At 35.1% G+C, this 27,292-nt stretch overlaps 9 protein-coding genes across 9 annotated transcripts; 3 read left to right on the forward strand and 6 right to left on the reverse strand. All coding sequences in view use genetic code 12, as the record gives it.

Moving 5' to 3' along the window:
- Nucleotides 1-110: 110 nt before the first annotated feature.
- On the reverse strand, nucleotides 111-935 carry J8A68_000768 (uncharacterized protein; the record flags this gene model as incomplete). The annotated part of the gene is made up of 1 exon (XM_049410478.1): nucleotides 111-935. The coding sequence occupies one exon, from the start codon at nucleotides 933-935 to the stop codon at nucleotides 111-113; it is 825 nt and encodes a 274-aa protein (XP_049265980.1).
- Nucleotides 936-1,084: 149 nt separating this feature from the next.
- J8A68_000769 (uncharacterized protein) lies at nucleotides 1,085-1,975 on the forward strand (the record flags this gene model as incomplete). The annotated part of the gene is made up of 1 exon (XM_049410479.1): nucleotides 1,085-1,975. One exon carries the CDS (start codon nucleotides 1,085-1,087, stop codon nucleotides 1,973-1,975), a length of 891 nt encoding a protein of 296 aa, XP_049265981.1.
- A 723-nt stretch (nucleotides 1,976-2,698) lies between these two features.
- Nucleotides 2,699-6,454, forward strand: HST6 (ATP-binding cassette alpha-factor transporter; the record flags this gene model as incomplete). Its single annotated transcript, XM_049410480.1, has 1 exon — nucleotides 2,699-6,454. The coding sequence occupies one exon, from the start codon at nucleotides 2,699-2,701 to the stop codon at nucleotides 6,452-6,454; it is 3,756 nt and encodes a 1,251-aa protein (XP_049265982.1).
- A 101-nt stretch (nucleotides 6,455-6,555) lies between these two features.
- On the reverse strand, nucleotides 6,556-9,597 carry UBA1 (E1 ubiquitin-activating protein; the record flags this gene model as incomplete). Its single annotated transcript, XM_049410481.1, has 1 exon — nucleotides 6,556-9,597. The coding sequence occupies one exon, from the start codon at nucleotides 9,595-9,597 to the stop codon at nucleotides 6,556-6,558; it is 3,042 nt and encodes a 1,013-aa protein (XP_049265983.1).
- A 244-nt stretch (nucleotides 9,598-9,841) lies between these two features.
- J8A68_000772 (acetyltransferase) lies at nucleotides 9,842-10,666 on the reverse strand (the record flags this gene model as incomplete). The annotated part of the gene is made up of 2 exons (XM_049410482.1): nucleotides 9,842-10,445; nucleotides 10,512-10,666. The coding sequence occupies 2 exons, from the start codon at nucleotides 10,664-10,666 to the stop codon at nucleotides 9,842-9,844; spliced, it is 759 nt and encodes a 252-aa protein (XP_049265984.1).
- Nucleotides 10,667-12,966: 2,300 nt separating this feature from the next.
- Nucleotides 12,967-13,354, forward strand: ECM15 (Ecm15p; the record flags this gene model as incomplete). Its single annotated transcript, XM_049410483.1, has 2 exons — nucleotides 12,967-13,011; nucleotides 13,076-13,354. 2 exons carry the CDS (start codon nucleotides 12,967-12,969, stop codon nucleotides 13,352-13,354), a joined length of 324 nt encoding a protein of 107 aa, XP_049265985.1.
- A 284-nt stretch (nucleotides 13,355-13,638) lies between these two features.
- On the reverse strand, nucleotides 13,639-15,159 carry AAF1 (C2H2-type transcription factor AAF1; the record flags this gene model as incomplete). The annotated part of the gene is made up of 1 exon (XM_049410484.1): nucleotides 13,639-15,159. One exon carries the CDS (start codon nucleotides 15,157-15,159, stop codon nucleotides 13,639-13,641), a length of 1,521 nt encoding a protein of 506 aa, XP_049265986.1.
- Nucleotides 15,160-21,715: 6,556 nt separating this feature from the next.
- Nucleotides 21,716-22,933, reverse strand: GLG2 (Glg2p; the record flags this gene model as incomplete). The annotated part of the gene is made up of 1 exon (XM_049410485.1): nucleotides 21,716-22,933. One exon carries the CDS (start codon nucleotides 22,931-22,933, stop codon nucleotides 21,716-21,718), a length of 1,218 nt encoding a protein of 405 aa, XP_049265987.1.
- Nucleotides 22,934-23,977: 1,044 nt separating this feature from the next.
- Nucleotides 23,978-27,244, reverse strand: J8A68_000776 (FG-nucleoporin; the record flags this gene model as incomplete). The annotated part of the gene is made up of 1 exon (XM_049410486.1): nucleotides 23,978-27,244. One exon carries the CDS (start codon nucleotides 27,242-27,244, stop codon nucleotides 23,978-23,980), a length of 3,267 nt encoding a protein of 1,088 aa, XP_049265988.1.
- Between the last annotated feature and the right edge of the window lie 48 nt (nucleotides 27,245-27,292).

The raw sequence follows: 27,292 nt of genomic DNA on the forward strand, positions 1-27,292 counted from the left end.
TTGTTCCGTACATAGTCTCGTGTAAATATTTATAAAATGTACATTATTGTTATCTAATACTATATGAGCCATTCGTTTTATGGTTCAAATCTATTACCCGGATCTGTCTATTATGATATATGGTCAACTAGATTGTTCCATAATTGTAGCTTATTAGCATATGACATGCTACCAACCAACCCAGAAGTACTCGGAAATACCCAAACTATAGTCCTCCTCTCTAATTTCTCATTCAACCATTCAATCGCCGAATTATATATCTCATCATTTCCAACTTCCACTTTCCCCCAGATGAAATTAACTTTATTTAACTTCAACTTCACCTTAATTTCCTGGGCAATATACTTCACAATCATCTCCCAGATCCCCTTGCCTACAATCACAACATTCTCAACCTTACTCAGTTTAAATTCTTGCAATAATCGAGGCACATTTTCCAATTTTTCAACCATTGATAATTCTTCAGCACGTTTCGTACATCGTAGAACAAGATCCGTGAATCCTATACCATATTTTATCAATCCCCAATCATCTAGATGACTACTGCCCTTTTGAAGTAGCGTGTGTAGATATTTGTCATCTGATGAAGTTGGGATCTGGTGGGTGTCGCAGATTTTTTGAAGAAGTTGGGATTGGTTGAATAGTTTCCAGAATAGATTACTGTGATGGGCATAGTGGTGTTGTTGGATTGAGGATTGGATACCGGGATTGAATCCGACGAATATTATATGCAAGTTGGATGAAAGTGATGGGTTTAGATTTGGTAGTTTTATGTTGGAGGAGCCTGTGGTGGAGTTGGTGGTGGGCTTTGGTTTCGGTTTTGGTTTCGGTTTTGATATTCGTGGATGTGAGATTGTTGAATTCAGGGTTGATGGTTTTTCTTTCTCGTCGTATGCAAATGTTTGAATTAGGGATTTGAGTCGTTGATTGGACATGACTTCATCATCTAGTGTTATTCATTTGCTGGTGCCCCCCAAATTTCCCCACCTAAAAGACCACCAAATCAAACCCGAAAAAAATTATTCACATCTTATTGATTTAGCGATGTTACTGAAACTCATCCGTAGTTAACGTTTGTGAAGCTATGCCATTCAATCAAAAAGATAATAATCAAAAGCATGAAGAATTACGTTTGTTACCTCCAGTGGAAATTTCTCGTCAAACAACCAATGAAGAATCTATAATTGAACAATCCCATCCAGAATCGGAATCAACAAAAGATGAGACTGGTGAGATTGATAATCCTGTAAATTGTGAATTTCCATCATCTTCATCTAATCAAATTGTTCATTCTGAGAAGTCAGGATCTATACCGAGACAATCTTTCAAAAACAATGATGCACAAATACATAATGGATATTCAATTCTTTTCGATCCAATGATTCCCTATACATTGGCATTATATCTCCAATTACTCGTCAATATAATAATCGTCTCAATAATCCTATATCTAATCTATATATTCATGAAAACAATCCAATCGGACATCAATCACAAACTTGAACTTCACACAATGGAAGCAATCCATGAAATATCCCAATGTTCAACCCAGTATATTCGGAATAGATGTAATCAACAAGAACGAGTCCCAGCAATTGAAAAAGAATGTTTAATATTAGAAAAATGTCAAAATCGAGATCCGGGACAATTAGCAAAATCAAAAATTACCGCTGAAACATTTGCAGAAATTATTAATGGGTTTTTAAATGGTATAAGTTGGAAATCTTTATTATTGACTAATGGTTTGATTTGGGGTGGATTGGTGGTTCTGAATGTTGTGTTTGGGAATTATCGATCTTCTTCTGTGAATGTGGTTGAGGTTCTGCTGGTGGAGAGGAAATTGAAGGTGTTGGAAGATAGAATACGACAACAGGAGGAAGTTATTAGGAGGTATGAATTGTTGGAGAAGGAGGAGAGTAAGGATCTAATTGATTCTTCTCCTGTAAGAGGTGTAAGTGGGTATAGACGTTTATAACTTGATGTTAGAAATGATTATGAAGTAAAAGTAAGTTCATGTATAAAGTGACAACAACTCTAGAAAAACCGCTCCCAATCCAAGCTAAGAGAACTGAGAAAAGATAGTAATAATTAACTAGACGTTTTTTTCTATATAATAAATAGTTTCTTTTTAAACGATACCATGCCATTATAGAACGAACTGATATTTTGAAGTGGTTGCTTAAACTGAAGAGCATACGGACTCTCTAAGTAGATGCTTGTCGCACAGTTCTCATGAGGGAAAGATTCTGACAAACAAGAATTCTGAATTCGTTCAAATTTGTACCCAATTTAGAAAATGCAAAGCTTAATGGAAAGTTGAGTAATAAGGGGGCGGACAATGGGAATTCATTTGCCATTTTCCAAACTCTGGAGTAATTAATATTAAGTAATTAATTTCTTATCAAATAGTCATCTATTGCGTCAGTTCTTCTTAACTATGAGAAAAAAAAAAATTTCTTTCGAATTTTTTGCAACCAACATTGTCATGTCCCAAAATGGATATTTTTAATCAAACCACAATTGTTTATCAAAGATGCATGATGCTTAGAGTTAAAAGTTAACAAGATATGGCTGGAACGTTCATATAATTAAAAAGGGGATAAAGAATTGTATATAATGGGATGCTGTTGTACAAATTTACAGAATGAAATAATTCAATTTTTGCAGTTCAAAATAAAATATCAACATAAGTTATACAATGGAAGACGAAAAATTAGAAGTACAGAACGTCTTTGATAATTACAAATCAAACGACAAAGATGACATTCCAATAGATGTCAAAAGAAATGTCTTCATGTTCTTCGAAAAGAGGGATATTCCTTTGGTCTTATTAGGTTCCTTCATTATGTGTGCTTCTGCTGTTTGTACTCCCATGTCAACCCTTCTTTATGGGAAAGCATTGGGAAACTTGGCCCTATTCTACGCTGGTGAACAAGAATTAGGAGATTTCCTCAACGAAACCAGAATCTTATGTGGGGCAGTCATGGGTGTCGGAGGAGCCAAAATGTTACTAGTTTGGTTAGGTGTGACTGTTTTTATGAGATTTGGAGAAATTCAACAACTGAGAGCTCGTGCTGTATTATTTGATAAGATTCTTAAAGAAGAAGCTAAATGGTATGATCAAAAGAAAAACTTAATGGGTAATTTAGCACAAGTTAATAGATGTATTGAAGAATTAAGACAGGGAACTTCTGAGGTTATAGCAATGGCAGTACAATCGTTGGCTTTGATTATTTCTCTTGTGGCAATGTCGTTCTACCAGACTTGGGCAGTTACTTTGATCGTTATGGCAACGTCCCCAGTTATGGCTTTATCTGGTTGGTGGTTTGGTAGATTGACCTATAAGGGTGCTGAAGAAGAAAATGAAACCACTTCAAAAGGTTCCAAACTTTTGGATTGGTGTTTGGTATCTCCAGCACTTGTTAGAGTGTTTAATGGTAAATACACCGAAATGGCTAGGTTTAATGAGATTATTGATAAATCAGCAAAAGCATATTGCAAACTTGCTAATGCAATTGCTGCAAATAGTGGAATGTTGAAATTTTTGACCTTAATGATGTTTGTTCAAGCATTTTGGTTTGGAAATCATTTGTTAACAACTGGAAAGGTTAACATTGAACAGTTGATGACATGCTTCTCTTCTTGCTTGATGTTGGGATCCACAATTGCTCAAACCACTGAGCTTCTTGCTGCTTTGAATGCTGCCCATGCAGCCGCTGGTAAGATTTCTACCTTTTTAGATTTAGACGCTGTATATGAGGATTATGATGAATCTCAAGCCAGCAGCCCATATATGGAAAAGTTTCAAATGCATCCCCCTACTTGTTACGGTGCTATTAATTTCAATAATGTTAGTTTCAAATATCCTTCTAGAAATGAAGTAATTCTCAACAATGTCTCATTTTCATTACAACCACAAAGAATGAATTTTATAATTGGAAAATCAGGTGCCGGTAAATCAACCATACCATTGATATTAATGAATTTATATGACATTGAAAGTGGTTCCATTGAAATTGATGGACGTTCTTTACGTCATTTTGAATCTGGTTGGTTGACTCATAATATCACTTTAGTTCAACAAAATCCAGTTGTTTTCAATGCAAGTATTAGAGACAATATAGCTTTAGCCGTTCTGGAAGATTATGAAAGTTTAGGTGAGGTTCCTGAAACTTTGATACATCAAGCTGCTGAATTTGCGTTATTGGAAGATCTTATTGACGCCAAAGGAATCGATTCAATGGTGACACAGTCGCTGTTATCTGGAGGTCAGCAGCAGAGATTGGCTTTTGCTAGGGCTAAAATGAGAGATTGTCCGGTTTTGATTCTTGATGAAGCTTTCAGTGCTTTGGATGCTAAGAATAGAGATAAGTTGTATGAAAATACCAAAAGATGGAGAAATGGTAAAACAACAATTGTTATCACTCATGAATTTAGTAATATTGAGCCTGATGATCATGTGGTTGTTTTGCAAGCCGGTCAAGTGGTGAGTGAAGGTGATTTCAAGCATATCCAACAACAACCAATTTTTAAAGAATTCGACTTTAAAGCAGTGGATAAAATAAGTCAAAAGGAGAAGTCAATGGTTCAAAGAAGGAGTATCTACTACAACTATAAAACAAATCCCTATATCTTGAAAGACTTAGAAATGTTGTCAATCAAAGCCAAGGACAAGGAGGAAGATATAATGGGGGTTCTAAGCATTCTTAAATACTGTCGTTCAAGTATTCAACAGAAATGGTTGATTGGTTTAGGAATTCTTATCTCCATTATGGATGGTGCTGCCAATCCAGTTTTTGCCATGTGTTTTGCCAAATTGCTTGCTACTTCGGTTGAAGCTGCTATTGGAAATGACGTAGAAAAGGAAGTGATCAAGTGGTCTATTGTTGCTTGTTGTATTGCTACCTTTAGTGGTGCCACCTCATATGTTGCCGACTTTGTTTTAGCGTATTCCAGTGAGAAGTGGATTGTTGCCTTACGAAAACTCTCTTTTGAAAGAATTAATAATCAAGATATGTCATTTTTTGATTCCGAAGAAACCAAACCTGCAGAATTAACTGCTCTTTTGATGAATGATGCAAGAGATTTGAGAAGTTTGATTTCTGATTTCTTGAAGGTGGGGCTCAATTTGATTTTCATGGTTCTTGTTGGTATTATATGGTCAATTGTTACGGGTTGGAAATTAGCTCTAGTAGGTTTGTCATTTGTACCCTTGATATTTGTCCTTACAGGGATCTACGGGTCGGTTATGGAGAGTGCTGAGAATAAGTATAAAACACGTGTTGCCAAGTTGGAAAACCATTTGCACGAGACAGTAACTGCAATCAAAACTATCAAGATCTTCAACATGTCAAATCATTTTCAAAAGACATTTTATTCCAATCTCGATGAAATCCAAAAAGTCGGTTCTATGAGGGCTATTCGAACTGCAGTTGGTGTAGCCATGAACGATATGTTGGTTGCTGTTGCAACCGGTACTATTCTCTATTTTGGTTTGAAATTGACAGGAGAATTAGAATATACGGTAGGTTCATTTATGCAAATACTTACACTTTTAATGTTTGCAATGAGTAGTGCAGGGGCATTGCTTGGTCAACTTCCAGGTATAACAAGAGGACAAAGAGCAGGTACGTTCATTGTCAAATTGTTAGAAAATACACCTTATTCCAAAGTTGAAAATGATGGAGATGCAAGACCCACATCAATACCTGAAACTTGTATCAAGTTCAACCATACACGATTCTCCTATCCTTTAAGACCACAGGATCCAATTCTTGTCGATGCATCTTTCGAAATTCGTCGGAATGAACTTGTCGGTATTGTTGGTGAATCAGGTTCTGGTAAGTCCACAATTGTCGCTCTTTTGTGTCGTCTTTATGGGTCAAACCCAGGTCAAGTCACCTTGTGTAACAATGACATATCCCTGCTTGATCCCGATTGGTTGAAAGAAAAAGTTAGTTTGGTCCCCCAATTCCCCAAGTTCTTCGAAGGTTCAATCTATGATAATCTTGTTTATGGAATTAGTCCATTATTGCAAATTACCCATACTGATGTCTTGGAAGTGCTTGAGATGGTAGGAATTTTAGAGTTTGTTGTTACTTTACCAGAGGGACTTCAAACTCCAATTGGTGAAGGTTCTAATTCTTTGGTTTCTGGTGGTCAGTTGCAGCGGTTGTCAATTGCAAGAGCATTATTGAGAAGACCCAAGGTTTTGATATTTGATGAATGTACTTCTAACTTGGATCCAGTCAATACTAGAGTTGTAATTGATATGATCAGGAATAAATTGGCTAAAAAGTATACTATTCTACTTATAACTCATGATCGAGAAATGATGAAAATTACCGACAAACTTATCGTATTGAAAAATGGTAGAGTGGGAGAAACGGGGACGTACGAGCAATTGATTGGGCTTAATGGGGAGCTTGCAAGAATTACTAAATCCGCAATGTAAGGGAAATGTATCTCTAAATATAATAATATAAAATTTATAATTGAACTATATAATTAATTGTATAAAATCCAAAAAAAATAAACGAACTAATATGTAACAATCTAAATCTTAACACAAATGTAAGGCACTTCTACATCTTCACCTTCTTCGTCGTCACAACATATTTCAAAGATTAAGTAATTGACGTGAGGAGGAATTTCCTTTTTGCTTACCTCTCTAATCAATTTGGTCAACTTCATAGTTTTTCTATCTTTAACTTTCTTCGCTGGGAAAAAGGAGGCATACAAAAGGGAAACACCATACGACAACATAGAAATGGTTAAACCTTCTTTCTTCTCAAAGTGGTCTAATAATTCTTGTAAAGTCATATCACCTTCAAGTTCGAATCTATCCCAGATTTGATCAAAAGTCTTGTTATTATACTTTCCTTGTGCTGATTTGATTGGCTCTGAGAATGCAATAAATGGTAAGGCCAAGTTAATGAACCCATTCTTATATTGCTCAATATCTGTCTTTTTGGCAACAACTTTGTAAAGTTCCAAACAAACCAATCCAGTCACCAATGCGGTAGTTGTGGCAATTGCAGGAATAATCTTACCAGCGATAAACTTAGTCTTGTGAGCATCCGCGGTTTCAATAGAATAATTCAATGCTCTACAGTTGGAAGCAGCGGTGATAAATTCAATATGATGGTTAGTGTCATCATCCTTTTCAAACTCGATTGGGTTTAATCTGTATCCAGCCAATGAACTTGGTTCTGGCAATGATGCAGCAATCTTTCTAATTTCTTCGTCGTCAAAAGAGCCAGAGAGTTGGTTTGCTTGTTCTTCAGCTTCTGTATCAGTGGCGGCAATGCGGATACCTGATTTAGGAACAAATGGATCAATCTTCATACCTTCCAAAGCCTTTTCATAAACTTCAAAACCTGCATTTGGTTCCTTTAATCCATAAATGTAGGCCAACAAATTGGCACCACCGACAAGGAAGTCGAAATGGTCCTTATTGTTGAGGTCGAATTCCAACGGCTTTGGAGCTCTCTTTGGTCCGGTCCAGAATGGTGCACCGCTAGAAGTCTTGGCATCAGGTGGGAAATTGTATAATAATTGTTTGATTTCATTGCTGAACTTATCTTCAAATTGACGTCTTGCCCATCTAATACAATCTTCAAAAGAGTAAGGACGATTATTCAAATATGAAGCAATGTTTTCCAATGATCCTTTAATATCTGGGTTTTGCTTTAATGTTTGTTCAACAAAGTTTGGTTGACTCAAATACAAGTTAACACTTTCTGGAGAATCAGTGAAATACCCTTGGAATAAGGATTTTGCCCACGCAATTGTATGGTCAATCTTATTAGGGAAGGATCTTAAGGTACATAATGGAATAGACTTTTCTGGAGGATCTTGAGATGAAGAATAAGATTCAGTCAAGTTTGGAATAACAACTTGAGTATTACCTTTAGTACCCAATGTACCTGATTCTAATAATGGCTTCTTGTAAAAGATACACCTACGGTCAACATAAGTTCTAGCTTCAACGTTATCTAAGGCATTGGTTACGAAATCCAAGTTAGACCAAAATGCATCATCAAAGATATCTTCAGTTTCAGGTCCTACTTTATCCAATCTAGATTCAATTTTACCAGTCAAGGCAGGATTCATATGTTGAACAGCAATTGCTGCAACATCCGATTTGTTCTTTCCAACATCTTTTGGTCTGAATAAAAATTGACGGTTCAAGTTAGACTTTTCAATTGAGTCATTATCAGTGATAAATATTTTACCTTCTGGTCCAGAACCTAATCCCATCATAGCCCAATTCTTAAGCATTTCACATCCGATTGCACCTGTTCCAACCAAGAAAACTTTGACGTTAGAAATCTTTTCATGGAATGCCTTACCAAAAACTGCAATTTGTCCATCATACCTGGAGCCAATTGGTTTGTTGTTTTCTGCATTTCTTGGATATTCATCATTCGAAGGCAATGACTCTAATGAATCGAAATATAACCATTGTTTAATAGGTGTGAATTTTGAAGAACAGTTCTTCAAGACTTCTTGAGCAATTAAACCACCATAGAAGGCGGCAATACCTGGAATGTCACCTCTAGATTGGTAGAACAATTCTTTCAAATATTCTTCATTGAGATCTTCTTCAAATCCACTTTGAGTAGCTATTTCTTGAGCTAATCTGAAAGCTTCGTTTGCATGCTCTTCATTATATGGTAATGGCAATACACCATGTCTGTTTCTGAAGGCATGTAAGGCTTGGAAACCTAAATGTAATTGAGCAGGTTTATCAAACTTACCAAAATCAGAAATAACATGTTCTGGATTTTGTAATTGTTTAGACAATGGTTCAAATGATATTTCTTTCGGAACCTTAACTTGAGTATATAACCCATTTCTGATGTATGTACCATAACTTTCATCAATCTTTATCTTGAAAGCATAAGGACCCAATACTTCAATTTTATGTGGGTTACCATCGTTTAACTTTGGCATTCCTTCGATTTCACTAAACTTCACATAATCTCCATCTTCCAAACCATGTCTATTATCATCTAACATTGTTACAGTTCCATCACGTTCAACATCAGACACAATTCCACTTTTTGGTTCTTCACCGGTTTGGTCAATAACGGTAAACTTTTCACCAAAGTCAACAAATAATTGTCCAAATAATCCTCTAACATCTGCGTGTATATATCCAATGTCACGACTATGAGTAATGCTGTTAATTCTCAATTGTTCTTCCAAGGAAATATCGGTGGTAACAATACACTTAAATCCAGTCAATGCTTCTTCATCGATATTATCAATGACATGAATAGGAACATATGCATTTAATTCCCCCAATTTTTCAGCACTTGCTTTATCTCTAGGTTGTCCGATATCAGATTCATTCAAAAAGAATTGGGAAGATAAATCTATTAATTCAACAGGTTCTGGATCATATAGACTTAATGATTTAACACCAGCAAGAGCAATATTCTTCGCGATTTCAATACCTAATCCTTTTAAACCAACAATTAAGACATTTGCATTTTGCATTTTTAACATAGCTTCTTTACCCAACACATATAATTGACGGGAGTATAACCCTTCATCAATCTCTTGTGGGGATGGAGAATCTATTTGCATGTTGTCACTCATTGTTTCTTCTTCTTCTTCGTCTACTTTAATGTGTTTAAGTTGTTGTTGATTTTGTTGCTTATGTGATTCAAAAATGAATTTTGGGTTTTTCGCCACGAAGATTTTTTAGGAGATTTGGTTCAAGAGTGGGCGTGTACTTTTTACAAAATTATTTAGTATGTACCATTGCTAGGGTGAAGGATGAATTGATGCTTTGTATTAGTTAAACTAAAAGAGATAGTTATAAAGATGTCTAATGGATGAGATCCATGCCATATTCTCTTAATACTGTGTGAACGTCAAAATCTGGATCTACAGGGTCCATAGTCTTGACAACTCTGGCAGGAATACCTACGGCAATTGAGTTTGGAGGAATATCTTTATTCACAACGGCACCAGCGGCAATGACACAGTTGTCTCCAATAGTAACCCCTGGTAAAACTGTCAGACCAGCTCCAAGCCAGACTGTGTTACCGATTGTGATAGGTAATGCATTTTCAAGTAATTGATCTCTTAAAGTTGGATCAGTTGGATGAGTGGCAGTTAAGATTGATACGTTTGGACCGCACATTACTCGATTTCCAATTTTCACTACTGAAACGTCTAAGATTGTTAAGTTATAATTACTATAAAATTGATCTCCAAAATAGGTATTGAATCCATAATCAAAATAAACTGGATATTCCATGAAAGAATCTTTACCAACATGACCAATGAAGCTTCTTAAATGTTCAAGTTTTGCATCATAAAACTCCTTTGTGGTTTTGTAGTCTCTTCTTCTAAAATTTCCATAGTCTAATATACTATCTCTAATTAACATTCTTGTATCTTCCAATTCTTTCTGGTATGCATTGTAACTGTGTGGTCATTTTGTGTTAGTAAGTGGAGGTGGCTTTAATTATCTGTTAATGCTTAATACATACATCATTCCACTAATCATTCTTTCGTAATTTTCATCCCCTTTCTTCAATGGTAAATTATTCAAGTTGTCATATGCGAATTGAATTAGTTCTTTGTCAAGTTCAGCTCTGACATTACTTTGTTTACAAAAGTCTTCTTTTGATGTGAATTTTGGCATATCTAGGTTCTCCCCTTAAGTCTGAAAAAAGTACTGATAACTGATTCTTGGGTATTGACCTCCCAAAGTCTAACCTTTTTATACTCCCAGCCTTTTCCTTTTCAACTGGGGAACACGTCAAGCGGAATTTTTCTTGGTATCGGAGGCGTTTCCTAATCGGGAAGCGTTAATTCCACATACTAAAAAACTTTCAATGTACTTGTTTGAAATTATCATTATGGAATGATGGTCGCTGGTTACTACGGAAAGAATCTCGCAGGTTGATCACACTCTAATGAATTGACGAAGTCCCTGGAGCTTGCAATTCATATAGTAGCCCCGGCTCCTAAGTAGTCTTCTTGTTGTCCCAAAAAAGTCCACAACAGACACAATCTTGTTGTATCTGGAGAGAATGTTTGTATCTGATACACTAGTACTCTATCATTAACTGCAAATCATTGCCAAAAGAAGCCTATTAGGTTAAGTCTTATATCTGTATGGACTGAAGGATATGGAAATGAAAATGTTTACTTCACAACATAACCATTAATTAGTGAAGTTCAAAATGATCTGGCCCCAAGTAATTGAAATTTCGTATATATCGTGCATAGGATATGTGCGGATTCTTCTTTCCTACTTTCGTCGCATCTTTGCATTGTTCCATGGTATCCCCAACAACAACATCATCAACCGTGACAATGAAGTACAAATTCAAGTTTTGGGTGAATTATGCAGTGTTCAACGGTCCTTTGATTTTGTGTATTGAATTGTTTTAGTCTAATATTATTGTCGCGAAACAAATTGTGTCCCCCCTAAACTAACCTGTAAAATACTAAAAAATTCAAAAATTGTACTAAAGTTGCAAATATTTTTCTAATTCTTTGTTGTCTTGAAATTTAATTTTTTTCTAAAAATTTTTTTTAAGATTGTTAATCATTTTGACAATCTAGACTTGCTATAAAATAAATTATTATTTTTATTGGGAATATTTTTAGGGGGCTTGCATGATAATGAAAATTTATATATTTCATTTAAATTGTGATATTTTTTATTAAAGAAATATTTTATTGTTTATTAACTAATATTACTGCACAGTCTTGTGGTGTGAGTGTAGTATTTTTTAGATTGACATTCTCCACAAATGATTATTATTATTATTAATTATTATTTCGGAGAAATTGTAAGATTCAGATATTTTTTTGTGATAAGATGTGGTTGGTTGGGTATGGAATTATATTTTTTTTTTCACAAGAGAACAATAACTGCTTGGTTGTTAGTGGGAAGTTGTAGAAGACAAAGGGAAGAGTTCCTTTCCTGTTGCTTTGTTCTAGACTACTTGAAAAATATTGATTCCATTTGCAACAACCAAAAAAAAAATATCAATGAAAGGTTTAACTATCGTGCATCAGTCTAAGTTTTCTAGAGATCCCTTGAAAGAATTATTTTATTAATTTAATGGAAGTATGAAAAATTATTGGAAACTGAAGGAAAAAAATATTTAATTAATTAAAACAATCGATAGTCATTAGAAAAAGAGTCAACCTGTAAAAAAATATCTTGATTACTAAATGAGGGAAAGAAATAGGGGGGTGTGCGGAGGGGTGGAAGAATACGAAGTAAATTATTTTTGAATTTGTTTGCTTTAGTTATGAACGGTAAGGATAAATAGCAAACAATCGAAGAATAGGGATAATAAAATAGAAGGTAAAGTGATGAGATGAGGGACGAAGACAATAGAATGGGAAGGAAAATAAATGAGTTTCTTAAAAAAAATTTGAGAGTAGGCAATCTATTTGGTTTGGAACCTTCTCATCATTTCTTATCCAAGGATCGATGGCTGTGGCTAACGTACTAGAAGCAGTTGGAAATATGAAATAGAGTCTTCGTAAAGCTACCATAACCAGAGACTTACGTAGAAAGCCCAGTTCTTCCTTAATTGTGGCAAAGCGATCCTTATCGCAATAATTATACCTGAGCCCCAAGGGAATTTATACCCACAAATCCTCAGCATTTTGTACTTAGAGGATCCATTCAAAGGGTGTAGATTAGACTTCTATTCTTAATGTTATATAAGCTTGAATAATCGTATACATCTTGCTTTTGCAGTAATAATCCTCTTTATATTTTACTGGACACCAAAAACCTTAATTAATATTCAATATTTTCTTGTAATTAAGACGACTTAATAATTTAATTTTTTTTTCTAACAGAGATAATTAAAACCCACAAACTTTAATAATTCTTCTAACCGAAATCTGGCAACCTTTAGCATTTATCCGAATTAAAACATCGTTCAATTAATATATAAATAATAAGAAGAAATGCCAGTTACATTGCATTGTTTAGCTGATGTCTGCTTAATTCCAGTATGTTGAATTCCAACTTAGTTTCATACTATCAATATGAGATACTAACTTATGCGATGTGTAGATTGGTACACGTTCAGCGTCTGTTTCAGATGAAGTCACAGCAATAACTAGACTTGCACAAGAATCATCTCTTAAAACGGTGTTACATTCGGCAGGAACTACAATTGAAGGTCCATGGAATGAAGTTATGGATTTAATTGGTCAAATGCATCAATTATTACATGATAAACATAATGTAGTTAGAATCCAAAGTGATATTCGTGTAGGTACAAGAATTGATAAGAAACAATCTCCTCAAGATAAAATTGATGTTGTTCAACGTAAATTAAAAGAACAGTAGCTTTGTGTAGTAGTACACTTTATATAGTAATTAATCAATATACAAACTGGATCTCTTTATAAATATGTATATTAGAAATGAAGAACTTAAATAACTAAAACGTTTCGAGAATTGAAAGTAAAAGGTTAATTACAAATAATAATAAACCCTTTAGGACAAAAATAATAATAAAAAAAAGGAACAATCTACAAAAAAAAATAAAGCAAATCTTAAAAACCAAACAGGGGGGGTAGCGAAGGGTAGGTGTGGATGTGGGTGGAAAGGTAGCGAACGAAGAAAATTAATCAATAGTAATGTTTTCCATAAGCAAATTGATTAACTTGTTGTTGAACCGCTTGTTGTTGTTGCTGCTGTTGTTGTTGTTGTTGTTGAGGATTAGAATAACCCCTTTGATATGGATGAGGTAATGAATGATAATAAGCTTCCTTCTTATCAATACCACTTACAACAGATGCATTTGAAACGGGAGTTATGGTATCTTTCTTAGTTTCTGAATATTTACCATCAACAATATCCTTACCCTTTTTCTGTTGTTGATTATATTGTTCAATTGCCTTTTCAGTAACTTTCTTTTCCTTCGTACATTCATTAATAGTTTCTTCATTAACACCAAATGTTGCAGGATTAGCCCAAAATAATTCTCTAATCATTTCACGACATTCTAAATCAGTGAAATTCTTATTAGATGATTTATTTAATTCACTACTTATAAATTTCCATTTATCTAATTCTCCAGCATCCAAAATCTCTTGTAAATGAACTTTATCTCTTATATCCCAAGAACCAGAATTATTATTCCCCTGTTGTCCAACAATAACTTGATATCTATTTCTAGCAGCTAAATAAGATCCAACATTGGTTAATTCAGCAATCTCAACCCAAGACTTTCCTTTCTTCTTTAATGAAACAATCATATCATCTTGTTGTTTACTAAATTTTGATTTTCTCTTTGCTCTCTTTTGTGCTGAATTTTGATTCAAATCAGGACGAGTTGGAGCTCTAGATAAGGGTGGAATAGGTAAAAGTGGTTGTATTCTTTCTGGGAAACGATCATAAATAACATTAGATGCAGCATTGCTGCTACCACTGGCTGATGCAGCAGAAGCTGAACCATGAGCTGCTGAACCTGCTGATACATTTGCAGAAGTGGCTGAAGCGGAAATTGAACTAGCTTGTTGCGCACTACCTACACTTGCGCTCTTATGAGTAGCACCACCAGTACCTGTAGTAGTTGCTGAAATATTAGATGGCTGTTGTTGCTGTTGTTGTTGTTGCTGCTGTTGCAAATGATGGTGCGCAGCTGCAGTAGGTTGATGGAATTGGGAATAGTTTGGATTATAAAAGGTTTGAGCCATTGATTGCTGAGGAGTAGCATTAGCTTGGCTTGGAGTAATACCACCTTGACTACCTTGTGGAACTAACAAATAGTTGTTAACAGGAATACTTTCAAAATATTGACCAGAAGCAGCTGCTGCTTGTTGTTGTTGTGATTGTGCAGCTGCTTGTTGTTGAGCTGTAGTCATTGGTTGTTGAGTTTGTTGTGCTTGTTGGGGATAAGTAGTACCTATTGGAGGTGGATACATCATTTGCTGGCCCATACCATATTGTCCAGTGGCAGGATTCATCAAGTATGAAGGTTGTTGTGATTGTTGCATAATCACAGGATTGGTATAATACCTTGGTTGATTATCATAAGCATTGTCTTTCATACTGTGAGGAACTCCAACTTGTTGACCAGGATAATGAGGATGAGGTTGAAAATTAGATTGATTATTAGGATTATTATTGTCGTACGAAGACATCATACGTTTTTGGATTCTTTAATGATGTTGTTGATGTTTTGTAAAAAAAAAAATATTTATTAAAAACTAGGCTCAGTAAACAAATACTTTCTTGTTTAGTGTTGTTTTTTCTTTAAAGGAAGGAGAAGGCTAATGGAGGGAATGTATTTCTTACTGTTTATTCAACTTGTAATAGTAAATTAGTATGTGTCTGTTGTGATGGTTTGTTAGTTTGTGGTTGTTGTTGATGTTTGATGTTGATGAATGAATGAAACTGTAAACTTAATGAAAACAATTCTTTCTACTTTTTTCAAGAAATAGGAAAAAAAGAAGATTTTTTGATTGAGAAAATATTTGACTTATTTAAATGATTTTTTTTGAAAGGGTAGGAAATTATTTTTTATGTTTTAACACACTCTACAAATATAAAAAATACTTTATTATGTATGACTTATAAAAAAAATAATGAGGAAAAAAATTTTCTTTAAAAAATAATTTCGCCCAGTTTGCATTTTCCGTGTATTTAATTTCCGCCAACTTTTTTTTTCTTCTCGATTATTGCATGTACTATTTTGCCAGAAATTTTACAATAATATTATTTTTTCGTATGTATTATTTCTTTGCTAAAATAATATTCTCCTTGATCATTAAAAACAATGTTAGTTTTACAGTTTACGTAAAAGAAGAAAATCCAAACAGCTGTTTACTATTGGTCGATACAAAATCTTCACTATGACGCCATTTGGCCAACTGAAATTCTACTAAAAACCAAAGTTTCGGGACCAGCTTCTGGGGCTATGAAGTTCGTTGGTTTTTAAGTATGACTTGAATTAAAATAATATTCATAATAATATGGTTTATTACACAAAATTAAGTTTACGATGTTCAACTATGCATTTTTTAGAGTTTAGAAAATTGTTCCTTTTGTATTGTTTTACAGGTTATCCGGACCAGATGCAAACCCACGTCATGGTATGCTTGGCCCAGCAACAGACTGTTAACTTCTCCAGTTGTTTGCCTTGTAAAAACTCGCCAATTCTTAGACGATACAGGATAGGCGGGTTATGCAAATAGCTGGGTCCACTTATAGCAAAAGGCGACTTTAACCTGGAACTTTCATCGCTCGTTCCTTCAAAAGTTGGTCTGCAAATTCGATAGTTGGAAATCATGCAAACAATACTCGTTAGTTGCAGTGGGTACGCCTGTACACGTCTAGGTAGGTCTTGAACCAAGAATTACCTTAGGGTTTTAACCAGAGCCCTTGAAAATTCTTTGGTTTCGAGTATGGAAGATGGAGAACAGGGGAAAATAACGCTAGAAAGTTATGAGCTTTTCCAAGATATTACTCTCGTCCACTGACGAAATGATGCTCGGTGAACCTTCTAAATAATACTGTTCCCTTTGGTTGGTGCTCTGGTGGGATTGGTATAACTTTATTTCCGGTTGTTTCTCTGATTATAGCCTGATCTAATCCTCTAATCATCTATTAAACTCCATTCTAACACTTCCTACTTCAACGTACGGCCAACGCCAAGTCAGATTTTGCTCGTCTAACATTTCTAACGTATTTAAGTTTGGTTTGTTTAAACCTTAAATCTTTGAATCCCATTCCATGATGGAAGATAAGACTCATTATTACATCACACTAGTAAATGTATTTTTTGATCTAGATGATTGAACTAAAAAAATAATTAGAATTATTATCTCAAAGTTTTGATATTTTTTTAAAAGAAACTGTTACAAATTATTTTATGGTGGGGAGGGAGGTTGAAAGATAAAATAATAATTTATTAATTAGATCTTTCAACCTCTCATCCAACTATCGACTCCCTCTTTGACAGTTTACCTGGTATTGATTCATAAGCTGCAAACTCTGTCAAAGAAACTCATAGATGCTGTTGTCACTAAAAGGAATAAAATTTTCCTGATTAAGCGAAAAGAATCTAGAAACTGGATATATGGCAAGACAAAGATTGTGGTTTATTCGTAAATGCAAGATCGACAATCGTATGACATTGTCATTTGTTTAACATACGTTAAAATTCATACACAAATTCAATACTCGCAGAGTAGCTAGATTCCAGAGTGGGATTCTCTCTTTTCTTGAATGGCTCCAGCCCTGATTGTGTTTCCCTAGTTTTTTTGATTGTGTTTGTTTTTTAACACTGACGAAACGTCATGCCTAGCCTTTGATGGAGAAATCTTTGTACAAAAGATATTTTTTAATGTTCCTATTATATAATTGGTGCATGCGTGTGTTAATTTTCTTGAAACAAATAAGCCAAAACTTTAAACTGTAAAAATATTTTTGCATGTTTTTTTTAAATGAACGAAAAATCTAGAAAATAAAACAACTAAAACAAAAGCTAAGAAAAAAAAATATCTCATTGAAATTCAGAATAACTTTTAAGCTTTTTCCAATTGGTTTTGTAAATATCATTTCATTAGTATGCAACTAAAAACTCGCCAACAAACTCAAAGTATTCAAAAAAATTTCAACGCAGCTCTTTCTTATGTTGAGATCTATATGATGAACCATAGAACTCTATGAAGCGTTGACTACTTTGTTACCATGAGGTGGAGTTCGTAAACTTTGTGAGATTCTGGGGCGGGTCTAATCAGTTCCTTTTTTTTCCAATTTATTTTTACAGTTTTTTAAACTTTTTATGAATAATAATTTATTATTTCCAAAATTCAATTAAAAAATTGTTTCTTTTTTAGATCTTTGTCAGGCAAAAAAATATAGGGATTCCAAAAAAATAATCCAGATCTCTCTCTCATTGGAAGTTTCCGTTAAGGGATGGGGATGAGATGAGATAGAGAAAGGGATAACTTAATCTAGTCTAGCTTCAGAGTTCTTATAAGTGCCCTTAATCTATTTGTGTCAGTGCTATTCTTTTCTGAAGTCTTCCGTTTCTGTGTCTATCAGTAAAATGTATATTTTTTTATTGGTCCATAGATTTTCCAAAAAAAAATATTTATAGTTTCACAAAACCTTAAAGTTCCTTAAATAATAAAATTTTGTTCGTGTGTATTTTCTGAATCATATTTGATGAACTACAGATAGCTCGCCTCTCTATATCGATTCTGTTCAAGTGGTGGAAACCATTTCCGCTTCCAATTGTGTCTTGTATTGTGCGTTCGTATATAGCCGAAGGCTGGTGTATAGTTTTCATGGCCAATGACAATGGACGAGAGAAAATAGCGTGCCGCATTGACAGATTGTCCTGTAAGACTATGGTGAACTTCATCTTCAAACAAAAAGAGTTCCATTATGCATTCTTCTCGTATTTTCTGGTAAAATATAGCACATAGTGTTGATTGCCTTCTTTGTGAACGTCGAATGGATTTATTCTACTTTATGTTGGCTAAGAGTTCAGCCCACATTATAGTCTTTCAATCTCGTAATTTTAAGTTGGCAAGCCTCAGTTAGATACTGAATTGCGTATGTGCCATTCTCCTCTGATCTCGTATCTTTACCTTGTGAAAGTATATCTGACCAAGCGTCAGTGCCTTATGCTGATTATAAAATAAGTAAACCATTTTTTGCAACTAGTTACCTCGCTTTAAATATTCTTTATTTAGAAATACTACAAGCCCTGTAATCTACCAAAGTTCATAACCCGAAACACCATTTATATTTCCTAATTAGTATACTCCAAAACTATCAACCAAATGGATTCAAGAAACACATATATCTCATATTAGACTCTTTCATCCAACAATCTCTAAATTGACTCCGTTCCTAAGATTTTTGCTAAATCTCCACAAATGCAGGGTCATATTTTTTATTTTTGGAAATAAACTTAGGTTTACTCGCCTTGCATTTTGATAGCCAAATAAACTTTATATTGTAGTTTACATAGGTGTTGTTGCATACTCTATCTCCACTCTCGAAGCGAGAACTTTATTTTTGCTTTGTGGTGAAGTTCAAGTGGAATACTAATTGGCTGCAAATTTACTGATGGCGGCATAATTAATTGGTTAGATAGACTTTGCTGCGAAACTTGAATGAAGCTTGTTAGCACTAATTACTCTGAATAAGTTTATAGCCAACGAATAACAAGAGTGTTCTTTGACACCTGTTAAAGTGGACATAATCTTTTGTAAGAGCCTGGTGGCAAACAATTTACATCTTCCCCGTAACGGAGTGCTGCCACCTGTTACAGTTTTTTTTTCATACACAATCTGTTTATTTGGTTCTTGTCCACACCTTTTACTGTATGTCTGCTGCTACTTTCAAACCACAGAATTCACACTACCTGTTTCCACCAATTTCCTTGGATGATCACTTGCTTCGTCAAGCCTTGATCGATGCTGCTACTAACAAGACTCATACATTGGTGCTTCAACTTCCCGACTTACCATTTTCATCTTTTTAATATCTGATTACTTAAACATGCTGCACCCATTAAGACTCCTAGCAGTGTTAGTTCTCTTCAACACCTTGAAAAGAATATTCAATTTGCTAAAGTTTTAGATGAACAACCTATTTTTTCCATCAACTTCCCAGACCATGCCTGAGTTTCACGTACAATTGTAGCACCTTCCCCAGCTCAATTACTTAGTGAATTACTCGGTCTCTACGGTCTACAACATGCTTCGTTCAACTACATGGAAGCATCTCCCAAGGGCCAGAGCTACCCTCGAACCACTTTTAGCTCAGCAGCCTGACTACGACCTCATCCATTTTCTTTCCATGTATACTTTAATACGGTCATCGATGTTCCACCCTATATTCCTCGTACACCAACTGCTTCTGTGGGCCCTGAAGTTATTCACTCTAATGCCCTTCCAGCTCTTCCTGCACCTGAATCTGAAGAAGCTAATACAGAATCCACTGAAGGGAATACCGAATCTGCTGAAGTTAAGTCTGAATCTCCTGAAGCGAAGGACGAATCTTCTGATGTTCCCGCTACTACCATTGGAGTGCCTACTCCAGTTCCCACTGTTCCTACCTAGGCTTCTACTGAATCTATCCAAGCTTCCAAACAAGCTAAGAATTCCAGAAAGAATCCCCCTACCCCATACACTGCTCCCTATCCTGAAGTGGATGCAATGACCTAGCTGAACAAACCAAACTCTTTGGGCTCCACGATTTATTCAAGAGCAGCTAAATGGTTTAATTTTTAAGTTTGGGGATCTGATATATTGTTATAGTCAGTAACTTGATCTAGAAAATAAGTAAAGAAGATAGATTTAACAAAAGTAGGAAAAAGACCGATATATGTATAATTGAGAAAACAGATTAGTGGAAATAAATAACAATATTTTTTCAGAAGTAAACCAGCAACAGAACCTCCAATACACCAGAAAGGGCCAAGCTGATATTCAACAAAATAATCATTAAGCAAGACTAACCATGATATTAACAGATACAAATATAGGGAATTATCAACCGTAACCAGAAATAACCAAGTAATTAACTTACCAGGAAATACCAAGCCGAGCCATATGGCCAAAACAGAGCCCACTTTACTCTTAGTTAACCAAACAACATGACGCAAAGGAACCATATAAACTATTTTAAGTTTATTTTCCCAGAACTATGGCATGGCGAACAACAGTCTAGTCTACTGTTGTGGTCGCCACCCGAATTGACCATCTGATTCAAAATTTGCAACAAGGGATTGGCAGCAAAGCGGTGAAATTGAATTCAATGGGAATGAATATATGTTGTTTTCAAATAATTTTTTTTTTTGACATCTAAAATGATCATTGGACTGGCTTTAGTTGCTTCTCTGGCTTTTCAGAGGAAATCGTTCTTGTATGTATAAGAACTCAATAAACAGATTGTATATGTAAAAAAAAAAACACAGTAACAATGCTGCTTTACAAAACTCCAAATATGAAAAGAATGTAATTTTTCGCAGCCAAACCTGCAAAATCAATTTCATGGAGGATTTTCACCAAATAAGACAAAAAATAAAAACAGCAGCCAAAAATTCCAATCTCACTCTTTACTTAATTGAGACATATTCGTGTTCCATAGTAGACCATTATCCAATGAATAGACCAATCATACCTATAACTACCAGTTGATAAACGAGGTCGTGTGTAAACCGAGTTAACAAAATCGCCTTGCTTCAAAAAATCGAAATTCGTGGAAAACAGCCGGTCTAGTATAGTGGTAAGTACGATTCGTTGTGGCCGAATAAACCCAGGTTCGATTCCTGGGACCGGCAATTATTTTTACTGATTATATTTTTCATTTTGACTATTGTTGCAGGAGATATTTAGAATAGAGACAAAGGAATTGAGAATATTGATGTATTTTTTTTAGAAGGATTGACATTTATGTTGAAGTATTTTCTTTACTGCACCAAATACTCGCACTGTTTCAATTTTTTTTGCAACCATTTAAAAGCAACTTGAACAACGAAACATTATGAAAAGGTATTGCTTATTATTATTAAAAGTATTATATGAATTATTTAAAACAAGAAAAACATACAAAATCTATTTATATAAAAAATATCTAGAGAAGAAGAAAGAAAAGAAAGGAAAGAACACATATTAAAAAACAAAGTTCAAATAAAACATATAAATAATAAACGTGGTGTCAACAACAAGACAAAGCTTACTTATCTTCCTTCTTAGCTTTAGCCTTAGAGAAGAATCTAAATGGTAATTTAGCAACTTCAGCTAACGATCTATCAGGATTAAAACTCTTATCAGCTGGCTTTTCAAATCCATAGTTTTGCAGTAATGGAGCGGCTTTAGTAGATGAAGAGGATGAACCAGCTTCTTCAGAAAGTTTAACAGTTTCAATATCTTTAGCTAAACCTTCTTCAACTTGTTGTTCAGTAGCTTCCGCATCTTCAACATCAGGTGGAGTAGTTGGATGGAAGACACGAGTGGCTTCTCTCTTCTCCTCACGATGTTCCCATGGGAATAATGGAGAATGTTCAGTTTGATCTTCTTGTGGACCACCAATTAATTTTGAGACATCCCATAAATTCTTATTCTTAGCGAATTTCAAATTTGATGCTTCACCTCTTGGTAAGTTTAATAATTTATATTTCAAATGAGCATCATTACCAAAGAATTTGTTAAAATCATCCCACCAATATTGATGGAAATTAGCTAAATCACTCGATAAGATATCTTCATAATGCCATGGTTTGACTGCTCCAATATAATGTAAGATTCTAATATCATTAAAGAAACGATGGAATGCAGGAAGATATTGATAATCATTACGATAATTTGGAGTAACATTGAATAAATAAGGTAATCTAATCCAATTATTACCATTAGCAAAGAATTCATTTAATAGACCTTGATCAGCACCATCAAAAGTATTTTCTTCAGAATTTGAAAACTCAACTAAAGAATTAAAAGTTTCAGTATTTGGTCTTAATTTAAAAACACCAGAATTAAAAATATCAGGCCAACCAGAATCTGGAGATGCAGCAATTTGATTTGAATTAATTTCAAATTGTTCAAAGATTTCATCTAAATTTTGTAATGGTAAAACATCAGCATCAAGATAAACTAATTGTTCAAATTGTGTTAAATTCCATAATAAAATCTTACTAAAAGTAACTGATAATTCTGATCTATCTAATTTTTCTTTTAATTTCCCTAAAGGAGCAACAATTACATCATTATCAATTGAAATGATTTCATCATAAACTTCATTAATTAAATCTTGAGAATCTTGTGGAATTGAACTTGAATCTAAAAGAATTACTAATTTATGTTTAGTACCTAATTCTTTTAATTTCTTACCTAAAGTTAATACCCCTGGTAAATAACCTTGACCAGTTAAAAGAGTAACGTAAGCAGATGTCATTATGTGTTGTTTTGTTTTGGTGGTATATGGATATGATGTTATGATATAATGCAATAGATAAGAAAGAAGGAAAGGAAAGGAAAGGAAAGAAAAAAATAGAAAAAAGAAAAAGGGGGTTTTTCAAAAAACTTTTCTTATAAAAGACAATTCAATCAATATTTAAACAACAGATCTTTTTCTCATAAAAAGTTACAGATTTATAAGATTGTATGTGCATGTGTTGATGTGTTAAAATGAAAATCAAAATTAGATTTTCCAGAAATCTAAAATTAAAAATAATAAAAAATAATTAAAATGAATAAAAGGAGTTGAAACTTATAACTTCTATTTGAGAATAAAAATTTCAGGTTAGATTTAATTTGTAACTTGTTGCGCTTCTTCTTCTATTTTTTTTTTTTGCAACAATTGTTAAATTTTAGTTCAATTGCATGTTGGTACCTTAATCAATTGATTTGGTAGTTCAGACCAGACAGACAGAGATTGAGCTATTAGCAGGTTGTAAGGCAGACATACATATTACAGCAGATTAAAAATATGTGTATGTAAGGATAATTTGTTAATGTGTAAATATCGGATTATCAATTCAAAAAAAAAATGTGTAAGTGTGGTTTGTTTACTTTATCTAAAAGACAACAAACGAAAAAAAAAATAAAAAACAGTAAAAAACGAATCACAAAAAAATAAAAAAACCCGCATACAATAAAAAATAAATTAAAAACCGAATTAAACAAAGAAAATGAAAGAAAAAAAAATCCGTATCTACGAGTGCGGCATTGAGATTTATTCCCAAAATGAACTTCATCGGACGCCCCTTAGATCTATTTCTATCAATGGGTTGGGAAATATGTGTATACCCCCCTTCTAATATATATACACACACACACACATTACAGTGCTATTACTCTAAAGAGCGAAACAATAAAACTATACATTTTTTATTTTTATACAGAACTAATCAATATATGTAAAAATTATAAATTATAGATGACACGAATAAAGTATAAGCGCGTACCAGTACCACATAGCAGTAGTACCAGAGTAACTCTAATCCATTGTACTGGCCAAAAAGGTCCAATTACCAGACTTTGGATCATAACTAACAAACTCTAATTCAGGAATATTCTTTAAATTGTCAATATGACGTTTAACAACTTCATTGGCAGGATCAAGAATTGGTAATTTATCTTTCTTACTAATTGGATAACAACCTTCTAATGTAATTCTAGCAGGTAAATTTAAACCTTCACCTGGTTTAGGCCTATTGTCATCAGGATAGACAACACATGATTTAGATGCAAATATAACTATTTTACCACAAATATCATCTAAATTAATTAAAGATGATAAATCAACTGGTTCTAAGAATTCTATTAATCCATAATGATTTCTACCAATTTTGAAATTAGGAATATTTCTTAATTCACTTAAGGATTTCTTCTTTAATTCTGATAATGGAGGTGTCATCCAATATCCATCTTCATCAACTTCTTGAACTTCTTGTGATGATTTCTTAGGCTCACTTATAGTAGTACGTGGTTCAATATTATCGGCAACAGCAGCAGCAGCCTTCTCCTTTTCTGGAGTTAACAAAGGAGTAGACGATCTTTCTTCTTCAGAAATCAGTTTATCTAAAACAAATGTAACTTGTTTACTTGGACTATATTGATTTTGACCACTTGGCAACAATCCACTAATACCACCATTCGCAATATCACCACCATTAGCCGCTTTTTCCAAAACCAATTTCTTAAAGCTCTCTTTTGGTTTAAATATATCACTAGAAATAATTGCCAGATCAGTACTTGAAGAAAACAAATTATCAACCTTCTTAAACACCGCATTTTGTTTGGTTTCAATTTGATTATTCTTACTAGTAGTTGGTGGTAATGAAGATACTTTAAACAATGGAGCAATCTTAGTAGCACTTCCACCTAATGTAACTGGTTTCTTTACTGTATTTGGAGCCTTAATAACCGTAATCTGAGGACCTACACCACCAGAGCCAACACCTTGTGCTGGACCAGTAATACTTTGAAATAATGGATTGTTTCCATATGGGTTTTGTGAATTGATATTGGCCAACGATTGGGGTTGCCCCGATTGTGAAGCTTGTCCGATACCACCCATACCACTACCAGAACCACCACCAAATAATCCACCAGTACCGGTATTTCCAGTTCCTGCATTAGCACCACCAAACAACCCCCCACCGGTCGATGTACCAGTATTTGCACCACCACTTCCAAATAATCCACCAGTAGTACCTCCGGTGTTAAGTCCAGTTTGACCACTTGTTGTCCCTGCTCCACCGAATAATCCACCAGTTCCGGCAGGTTTAGATCCAAACAATCCCCCAGATTGTTGTTGTTGTGGCTGCTGTTGTTGTGCAGCACCACCGAATAATCCACCAGTAGCTGGTTTTGCCCCACCGAATAATCCACCACCTTGTTGTTGTTGTTGAGGCTGTTGTTGAGATTGTTGGCCGAATAATCCGCCGGTAGTTCCTGCTGGTTTGGATCCAAATAATCCGCCGGCTTGTTGTTGTTGTTGTGGCTGTTGTTGTTGTTGTTGGCCAAACAATCCTCCTCCTGTTGTTCCTGCTGGCTTTGCTCCAAATAATCCACCGGTTTGTTGTTGTGGTTGTTGTGCTCCACCTCCGAATAATCCTCCTGTAGCTGGTTTGGATCCGAATAATCCTCCAGTTTGTTGCTGTTGTGGTTGTTGTTGGCCAAACAATCCACCAGTCTGTTGTTGTTGTGGCTGTTGTCCAAATAATCCTCCACCCTGTTGTTGCTGTTGTGGTTGTTGTCCAAATAATCCACCTTGTTGTTGTTGTTGTGGTTGTTGTCCAAAAAGACCCCCAGACGCTGGTTTATTAGCTCCAAATGCATTCTGCTGTTGTCCACCACCAAATAACCCGCCACCTGTACTTGTCGCACCAAATCCCGTAGTTCCAGTATTTGAAGATCCAAATAATCCACCACTCTGTTGTTGTTGTTGTGGTTGTCCAAATGGAGAGCTAGAAGCCCCACCAAATCCACTACTTGTTGAAGTCTGACCAAATGGCGTCGCACCACCTGCTGATCCAAATCCTCCTGTTGATGATTGTCCAAATCCGGCGGATGTAGTTCCTGATTGTCCAAATAATCCACCACCACTAGATCCACCAAATGCACCTCCTCCAGTGGCAGTGGTTCCAAATCCAGTAGGTTTATTAGCTCCAAACGCCCCTCCTGATGCTCCAAATGCTCCACCAGACGATCCAAATGGTTGCTGTTGTTGTTGGGTGGATGCCCCAAATGGAGATGCAGCAGCAGCGCCACCAAATCCAGTAGCACCTGTTCCAGTTGATCCAAATGCTGATGTTGTAGGTTTGGCTCCGAATAATGAAGTACCAGTTGTTCCATAGCCGCCAGTGTTGGAGCCGAATGGAGATGCTGTATTTGTTGAAGAACCAAATGCACCACCACCTGTAGTTGTTGGGTTTGTTGCTCCAAATCCAAATCCGGGGTTTGCGCCTGTTGTTGAACCAAATGCACCACTTGAACCAGGGGTTGCATAGCGTCTACCTTGTTCATAATCTTTTAATCTTAATTCTTCAAATGAGAAATTCTTATATTCGGGCATAGAACAAATATTTTGGAAAACATTAAGTGTACCAGTTGAATCTTTTTCACTAAATGGTGAGAATGGTTTTACACCTGTTCCATTATTGACAGTTGAATCCATCAGACCAATACCACTAGCACCTCCTAATCCGAACCCACCAGTTGTGACAGAACTTCCAAATGGTGATGTGGAAGTATTTGCCGTTCCAGCGCCTCCAGCGCCACCACCAAATCCAAACCCAGTCTTGTTAGCTGTCGATCCAAATAATCCACCACCAGTTGTTCCACTAGCTCCAAAGGCAGAAGTCCCCGTATTCCCACCAGCACCTCCAAATCCAGTATTTGATCCTGCTCCAAACGGAGAAGTCGTAACTAATGCATTACTCGCCCCAAATAATCCCCCACCACCAGCACTACCGCTAGTGGCACCACCTCCAAATGCTGATGTATTACCAGTTCCAAATGCGGCACTGGCCCCAGGTTGTGATCCAAATGCAGATGACCCAGATGCTCCACCAAAGATCCCCCCTCCAGTGGCTCCAGTATTGGCGGCTGAACTTCCAAATGGGGATGTACCTGTACCTGGTGGATTTGCTGCAGTGTTTGTGTTTGATGTTGCTCCAAATGGAGATGCACCTGTGTTTGATGTGTTGGTGTTCGATCCAAATGCACCAAATCCTGATGATGTACCTCCTCCAAACATAATTGATGATTTGTCAATTGGTAATTGGTTTGTTTTTAATCAATTGAG

The sequence above is a fragment of the Hemisphaericaspora subhashii genome, assembly GCF_019202705.1.
Source record: "Hemisphaericaspora subhashii strain CBS 10753 chromosome Unknown scaffold5, whole genome shotgun sequence".
Taxonomy (NCBI): domain Eukaryota; kingdom Fungi; phylum Ascomycota; class Pichiomycetes; order Serinales; family Debaryomycetaceae; genus Hemisphaericaspora; species Hemisphaericaspora subhashii.